Raw genomic sequence first — 9,438 nt, 5'->3', positions numbered from 1 at the left:
CACTACACCTGTAATACACTACACCTGTTATACACTACACCTGTAATACACTACACCTGTAATACACTACACCTGTAATACATACACACCTTACACCTGTAAAACACTACACCTGTTATACACTACACCTGTAATACACTACACCTGTTATACACTACACCTGTTATACACTACACCTGTAATACACTACACCTGTTATACACTACACCTGTAATACACTACACCTGTTATACACTACACCTGTAATACACTACACCTGTAATACATTACACCTGTAAAACACTACACCTGTTATACACTACACCTGTAATACACTACACCTGTTATACACTACACCTGTAATACACTACACCTGTTATACACTACACCTGTAATACACTACACCTGTAATACATTACACCTGTAAAACACTACACCTGTTATACACTACACCTGTAATACACTACACCTGTTATACACTACACCTGTAATACACTACACCTGTAATACACTACACCTGTAATACATTACACCTGTAAAACACTACACCTGTTATACACTACACCTGTAATACACTACACCTGTTATACACTACACCTGTTATACACTACACCTGTAATACACTACACCTGTTATACACTACACCTGTTATACACTACACCTGTAATACACTACACCTGTAACACACTACACCTGTAAAACACCTGATATTACCTGTTATACACTACACCTGTTATACACTACACCTGTTATACACTACACCTGTTATAATACACTGTAATACACACATGTAACACACTACACCTGTAAAACACCTGATAGTACCTGTAATACACTACACCTGTAACACACTACACCTGTAACACACTACACCTGTAATACACTACACCTGTTATACACTACACCTGTAATACACTACACCTGTAATACACTACACCTGTAACACACTACACCTGTAACACACTACACCTGTAATACACTACACCTGTAATACACTACACCTATAATACACTACACCTGTAATACTCTACACCTGTTATACACTACACCTGTAATACACTACACCTGTAATACACTACACCTGTAATACACTACACCTATAATACTCTACACCTGTAATACACTACACCTATAATACTCTACACCTGTAATACACTACACCTGTAATACACTACACCTGTAATACACTACACCTATAATACTCTACACCTGTTATACACTACACCTGTAATACTCTACACCTGTTATACACTACACCTGTTATACACTACACCTGTTATACACTACACCTGTAACACACTACACCTGTTATACACTACACCTGTAATACACTACACCTGTAATACACTACACCTGTAACACACTACACCTGTTATACACTACACCTGTAATGCACTACACCTGTTATACACTACACCTGTTATACACTACACCTGTAACACACTACACCTGTTATACACTACACCTGTAACACACTACACCTGTTATACACTACACCTGTTATACACTACACCTGTAATACACTACACCTGTTATACACTACACCTGTAATACACTACACCTGTAATACACTACACCTGTAACACACTACACCTGTAATACACTACACCTGTAATACACTACACCTGTAATACACTACGCCTATAATACTCTACACCTGTTATACACTACACCTGTAATACACTACACCTGTTATACACTACACCTGTAATACAATACACCTGTAAAACACTACACCTGTAATACAATACACCTGTAAAACACTACACCTGTTATACACTACACCTGTAATACACTACACCTGTTATACACTACACCTGTAATACACTACACCTGTTATACACTACACCTGTAATACATTACACCTGTAAAACACTACACCTGTTATACACTACACCTGTAATACACTACACCTGTAATACACTACACCTGTAATACATTACACCTGTAAAACACTACACCTGTAAACCACTACACCTGTTATACACTACACCTGTAATACACTACACCTGTTATACACTACACCTGTAATACACTACACCTGTAATACACTACACCTGTAATACATTACACCTGTAAAACACTACACCTGTTATACACTACACCTGTAATACACTACACCTGTTATACACTACACCTGTAATACACTACACCTGTAATACACTACACCTGTTATACACTACACCTGTTATACACTACACCTGTTATACACTACACCTGTAATACACTACACCTGTAACACACTACACCTGTAAAACACCTGATATTACCTGTTATACACTACACCTGTTATACACTACACCTGTTATACACTACACCTGTAATACACTACACATGTAACACACTACACCTGTAAAACACCTGATAGTACCTGTAATACACTACACCTGTAACACACTACACCTGTAACACACTACACCTGTAATACACTACACCTGTTATACACTACACCTGTAATACACTACACCTGTAACACACTACACCTGTTATACACTACACCTGTAATACACTACACTTGTAATACACTACACCTGTAACACACTACACCTGTTATACACTACACCTGTAATACACTACACCTGTTATACACTACACCTGTTATACACTACACCTGTAACACACTACACCTGTTATACACTACACCTGTAACACACTACACCTGTTACACACTACACCTGTTATACACTACACCTGTTATACACTACACCTGTTAAACACATAAAGATAACATACCTGATAATACCTGTTATACACATAAAGATAACATACCTGATAGTACCTGTTGTAAAACACACATGTTAAAGACATAAAGATAACATACCTGATAGTACCTGTTAAAGACATAAAGATAACATACCTGATAGTACCTGTTAAACACATAAAGATAACATACCTGATAGTACCTGTTATAAAACACACCTGTTAAAGACATAAAGATAACATACCTGATTGTACTGTTAAAGACATAAAGATAACATACCTGATAGTACCTGTTAAACACCTAAAGATAACATACCTGATAGTACCTGTTATAAAACACACCTGTTAAAGACATAAAGATAACATACCTGATAATACCTGTTAAACACCTAAAGATAACATACCTGATAGTACCTGTTAAACACATAAAGATAACATACCTGATAGTACCTGTTATAAAACACACCTGTTAAAGACATAAAGATAACATAACTGATAGTACCTGTTATAAAACACACCTGTTAAACACATAAAGATAACATACCTGATAGTACCTGTTATAAAACACACCTGTTAAACACATAAAGATTACATACCTGATAGTACCTGTTATAAAACACACCTGTTAAACACATAAAGATAACATACCTGATAGTACCTGTTATATAACACACCTGTTAAAGACATAAAGATAACATACCTGATAGTACCTGTTAAACACATAAAGATAACATACCTGATAGTACCTGTTAAACACATAAAGATAACATACCTGATAGTACCTGTTATAAAACACACCTGTTAAACACATAAAGATAACATACCTGATAGTACCTGTTAAACACATAAAGATAACATACCTGACAGTAGTAAAACTGATAATACAACACCTGACTTATTCTCTTTGTCTATCCAGTTTGTTTATAATCAGGTTCACTGTCAGACATCAAGGTAGGTCACCTGTTAATAACACACCTGTTAATAACACAGTTGACCAACTCTATTACATTTATAACCAGATATCAGGTATAAAGGTAACACACCTGACAATAACACACCTGACCATCTATAACCAGTGTCTGTAGCCCAATTAAAATAACCAGGGTTACCTGCCGCTCGGGGTGGCAGTGTAGCCTAGTGGTTAGAGTGGAGGGGCGGCAGGTAGCCTAGTGGTTAGAGTGTAGGGGCAGCCAGGTAGCCTAGTGGTTAGAGTGTAGGGCGGCAGGTAGCCTAGTGGTTAGAGTGTAGGGGCCGGCAGGTAGCCTAGTGGTTAGAGTGTAGGGGCGGCAGGTAGCCTAGTGGTTAGAGTGTAGGGGCGGCAGGTAGCCTAGTGGTTAGAGTGTAGGGGCGGCAGGTAGCCTAGTGGTTAGAGTGTAGGGGCGGCAGGTAGCCTAGTGGTTAGAGTGTAGAGGCGGCAGAGTAGCCTAGTGGTTAGAGTGTAGAGGCGGCAGAGTAGCCTAGTGGTTAGGGTGTAGAGGCGGCAGAGTAGCCTAGTGGTTAGAGTGTAGAGGCGGCAGAGTAGCCTAGTGGTTAGAGTGTAGAGGCGGCAGAGTAGCCTAGTGGTTATTGTGTAGAGGCGGCAGAGTAGCCTAGCGGTTAGAGTGTTGGACTAATAACCGAAAGGTTGCAAGATGCAAATCTTGCAAGGTAAAAATGTAAAAATCTGTCGTTCTGCCCCTGAATGGGCAGTTAACCCACTGTTCCTAGGCCGTCGTTGAAAATAAGAATTTGTTCTTAACTGACTTGCCTAGTTAAATAAAGGTAAAATAAAAAATAAAAAACCTGCATTGCCGGGTATAAAGGTAACGCACCTGACAATAACACACCTTTCCAGGTATAACACACCTGACAATAACACACCTTTCCAGGTATAACACACCTGACAATAACACACCTTACCAAGTATAACCAGGTATAACACACCTGACAATAACACACCTTACCAAGTATAACCAGGTATAACACACCTGACAATAACACACCTTTCCAGGTATAACCAGGTATAACACACCTGACAATAACACACCTTACCAAGTATAACCAGGTATAACACACCTGACAATAACACACCTTACCAAGTGTAACCAGGTATAACACACCAGACAATAACACACCTTTCCAGGTATAACCAGTGTTTATAACCCAATGAAATAACCAGGTATAACACACCTGACAATAACATACATGGCCATTCAACTCCGAGCTTTCTTTGAATCTACATTACGAAGCACGTGTCATAAAAAGATTATCTCTGACCATCGGCAAACAGGTGTTTCGGGACAATTGTTCCTATATTTGGCGGGAAGGACCATGACGAGGTACTTTACCTCGACACTAAAACCAGTAGATGGTGACGGCGCTGACGTCATCCACGTATTTCTATGGAAAACTCCCGAAAATGGAAGTATATTGCTGAATGGCACCAAAAACAAAGCGATACGGATCATGTCGAAAGTGGCCGTAACTAGCAAAGGATCATGGTCAATGTAGTCATTGTCATTGTGCCTGAGAGAGTTTAATGGCGCCTCCTCGTAGTCTGACAGGCCCGTGATTGGTCCGTGTCAGCACGTGGTCCTGTGTGACCACAAATGTAGTCAGAATGGATCAGTATTTAATTAAATATCTAGTAGTCAGAATGGATCACTATTTAATTAAATATCTAGTAGTCAGAATGGATCACTATTTAATTAAATATCTAGTAGTCAGAATGGATCACTATTTAATTAAATATCTAGCAGTCAGAATGGATCACTATTTAATTAAAGATCTCGATTTGTAGCGAACTTTAAAATAATTCAACATGGAGATCAAATTTGATCATAGTAAACAAACGTCTGTCCGTCCCCCTCTTCCTCCCGTGCGTCTAAACCGAATTGAGTTGTAATTTACATAGTCTTTCTAGGGCAGACCAGGGGTTTTGGACCAGGTGTTTTGGTACCTATAAGTTGCTACACCAGCAGAGCTTGTGACTTTACGCTCCAGATCGGACACTGGAGGACTGGTATTTTACATTGTGTTTAGCACAGATATGGATATGTTTCTCATGTTTATGCATTAAATCATGGACAGAGGTTTATTTAACATAGCGTTGTTGTCTGTTGTCCAATAGGAACGTACCTCATCTGTTCTCTTCCTGTCTGTTGTCCAATAGGAACGTACCTCATCTGTTCTCTTCCTGTCTGTTGTCCAATAGGAACGTACCTCATCTGTTCTCTTCCTGTCTGTTGTCCAATAGGAACGTACCTCATCTGTTCTCTTCCTGTCTGTTGTCCAATAGGAACGTACCTCATCTGTTCTCTTCCTGTCTGTTGTCCAATAGGAACGTACCTCATCTGTTCTCTTCCTGTCTGTTGTCCAATAGGAACGTACCTCATCTGTTCTCTTCCTGTCTGTTGTCCAATAGGAACGTACCTCATCTGTTCTCTTCCTGTCTGTTGTCCAATAGGAATAGACCTCAGGTATTGTTTACCTGTCTGTTGTCCAATAGGAATATACCTCACGTATTGTTTTCCTGTCTGTTGTCCAATAGGAACGTACCTGACCAACGAGGCCAAAGGAGCGGACGACGCGCCTGATGCTGATACAGCTATCATCAACGCAGAGGGCAACACACATGCTGAGGAGAAGAAGGAGTACTTTATCTAGACTGTAGAGGGCGCTGATCTGCTGCCCACTCTTTCTCTCTGTCTTTATGTCTCTATTCCTCTATCTCCCCCTCTCATTCTCTTTATCTCTTTCTTCATCCCGTTCTATACTTTATTTAGACTACAGAGGGAGATATGCTGCCCCCTCTTTCTCTCCCTTTTTCTCTCTGTCTCTTTCCATTTTCTCCTTCTGTCCCTCTCTCTCTCTCCACTGCCCCTGCTGCGTCACTAAGGAAACCCCGTGGAAAAACTCCACCTTCTCCTTCTCCCCTCATCCCTTCTTCCCTGCTGGCCTTTCTGTTCTCTTTTTTTTTATCATTTCATTCCGACCCTTCACTTCTTCTACACTTTTTAAAATATTTTTTAACCGTCCTAGTTTCTGACGCCGGCCTTCGTTTTTAAAGGCAGCGCCCTCTACTGGCTGTCTGGAGATGTTGCCTTTTCTTTTTTTCTTTTTTTTCAATTTTACATATTTTATGTGAAATAAACCCCACACACACACACACACACACACACACACACACACACACACACACACACACACACACACACACACACACACACACACACACACACCCATTCCCTGTGTGTAAACACACACCCTCACGTTTACACGGTGCCTCAAATATGCCGCCTTCATTCACACTGTCAGCAATGCTGTTGTTTAACTGCTTTATACCTACAAATACTCTCTTTTTATTTCCGCCTGTCGTATCACAGCTCCTGGGCTTGAACGTTGTTTAATTCAACATTTTACGTTTTTTATTTGTTATTTAAATGAATATGTGTGCTGGTTACGCCTTATGTCTTTCAGACAAAATTATACTTTAGATTATCTGTCTCCTTCACTGTCCCCTTTCACTGCCCCCTTCACTGTCCCCTTTCACTGGCTCCTTCACTGTCCTCTTTCACTGGCTCCTTCACTGTCCCCTTTCACTGGCTCCTTCACTGTCCTCTTTCACTGGCTCCTTCACTGGCTCCTTCACTCTCTTCTTCACTCTCTCCTTCACTGTCCCCTTCACCTACTCCTTCACTGTCTCCTTCACTGTCCTCTTTCACTGTCTCCTTCACTGTCTCCTTCACTGTCTCCTTCACTGTCTCCTTCACTCTCTCCTTCACTGGCTCCTTCACTCTCTCCTTCACTGTCTCCTTCACTGTCCCCTTCACCTACTCCTTCACTGTCTCCTTCACTGTCCTCTTTCACTGGCTCCTTCACTGTCTCCTTCACTGTCTCCTTCACTGCTTCCTTCACTGTCCCTTTCACTGTCCCCTTCACTGTTCAATTACACAATTACACTGTCTCCTTCACTGTCCCCTTCACTGTCTCCTTCACTCTCTCCTTCACTGCCTCCTTCACTGTCTCATTCACTGTCCCCTTCACTACCCCTCTACTGTTCCCATCACTGTCCCGTTTACTGTCCCCTTCACTACCCCTCTACTGTCTCCTTCACTACCCCTCTACTGTTCCCATCACTGTCCCCTTCACTGTCCCCTTCACTAACCCTTCACTGACACCTTCAATGTCCCCTTCACTAACCCTTCACTGACACCTTCAATGTCCCCTTCACTAACCCTTCACTGACACCTTCAATGTCCCCTTCACTAACCCTTCACTAACCCTTCACTGTCCCCTTCACTGTCCCCTTCACTAACCCTTCACTGTCCCCTTCAATGTCCCCTTCACTAACCCTTCAATGTCCCCTTCACTGCCCCCTTCACTGTCCCCTTCACTGTCCCCTGCACTGTCCCCTTCACTAACCCTTCACTGTCCCCTTCACTGTCCCCTTCACTGTCCCCTTCACTAACCCTTCACTAACCCTTCACTGTCCCCTTCACTGTCCCCTTCAATGTCCCCTTCACTGTCTCCTTCACTGCCTCCTTCACTGTCCCCTTCACTGTCCCCTTCACTGCCTCCTTCAATGTCCCCTTCACTGTCCCCTTCACTGTCTCCTTCACTGCCTCCTTCACTGTCCCCTTCACTGTCCCCTTCAATGTCCCCTTCACTAACCCTTCACTGTCTCCTTCACTGCCTCCTTCACTGTCCCCTTCACTGACACCCTGAATAAAACTGTACGTGAGGAAAATAATAGACTTGTAAACAATAGCCCTTGCCTCCTGTATGACAGGACAGAGGGTTTTCTGGTATAATACAAACTGTATTCAAGAAAAAAATGGCCCATTGTATGATAAGATAGCAGGTTTTTTGTGAACACTGTAGCCAGACATGTTGTGAGATATGGTATGTGTGCGATTTGTTCTTCATCAGTCATTGGTTCATATAGGTGGTAGTCTTTAAGACAGACGAACCGATTGATCATTAACGACACTCATAATATACATTCTGAACACCAAAAAAAGGTTACGAAAACGATGCTGGGTGAAGGTTTATATCAAATGAATTGAAACAACAATCAATCAATTAATGTCTTGCTTTTTATCATGCATAATCATTATGATGATTACTTCAAACTGTCTGTGATACGTGATGCGTACTGCCCGTATATTCCTGTGCAGAACCCTGCTGCGCTAACGCAACATGCTCACAGTGTCACCGTGGCAACTTAGTATCTATCTACAGCGCCATCGGTTGCCGAAGGGATGTAGAACGATGCTATATTTTGGGTAGTCAGTGCTTGACTTGGGCCAGAGTTGTCTACCGGCGCTCTAAAAGGGGGAGGGGGGAGGGGGAGGGGGGGACTGCGTACCGTTTCCTTTATAAAACAAAGTGGTCTATCACCGGCCCGGATTCACACACAGAGGCAAAAAAAAAAAAAAAGTAAGAAAGGCTGATAAAAGTTGGAATGAAGGCGGGATCTGCATTGAATAGCAATGGAGAGTGTGCATTCAACTGTTAATTCTGCTTTGTTCAAGCTTATTTTTGACGGTAGTCTGCAAATCCGCTAATTCTACTTTGTTGAAGTTTATTTGACAGTAGTCCGTAAATCCGGTTTTATGCGTGCCAGTTGACTGTTCAAGTTAGTAAATACGACAGCCTGAAAGCGCAAGAAGTTGCTGTTCCAAATTGATCTTAACATGAAAATCCTGGAAAAGAAAGTCATATTATTGCGTTATCCTTTTTAAATGTATTATCAATCACTTTTAAAACATCTACATA

General features: G+C 41.4%; 1 protein-coding gene across 2 annotated transcripts in view; it reads left to right on the top strand.

Annotated features, from left to right (window-relative positions):
• The window catches only part of LOC121841693 (cell adhesion molecule 2-like), a 685,661-nt gene extending 676,668 nt beyond the window's left edge, over positions 1-8,993 (top strand). For both annotated transcript variants that reach the window (XM_042311701.1, XM_042311700.1), the window contains one exon: positions 6,209-8,993. In XM_042311701.1, the coding sequence (XP_042167635.1) occupies positions 6,209-6,324 (116 nt within the window). In that variant the 3' untranslated portion in view covers positions 6,325-8,993. The remainder of the gene's footprint in view (positions 1-6,208) is intronic.
• Positions 8,994-9,438: the final 445 nt, after the last annotated feature.

The sequence above is a fragment of the Oncorhynchus tshawytscha genome, linkage group LG33 (assembly GCF_018296145.1).
Source record: "Oncorhynchus tshawytscha isolate Ot180627B linkage group LG33, Otsh_v2.0, whole genome shotgun sequence".
Taxonomy (NCBI): Eukaryota; Metazoa; Chordata; class Actinopteri; order Salmoniformes; family Salmonidae; genus Oncorhynchus; species Oncorhynchus tshawytscha.
Note: the sequence above shows the minus strand (reverse complement) of the source record. Positions and strands in the feature narration are given on the sequence as shown.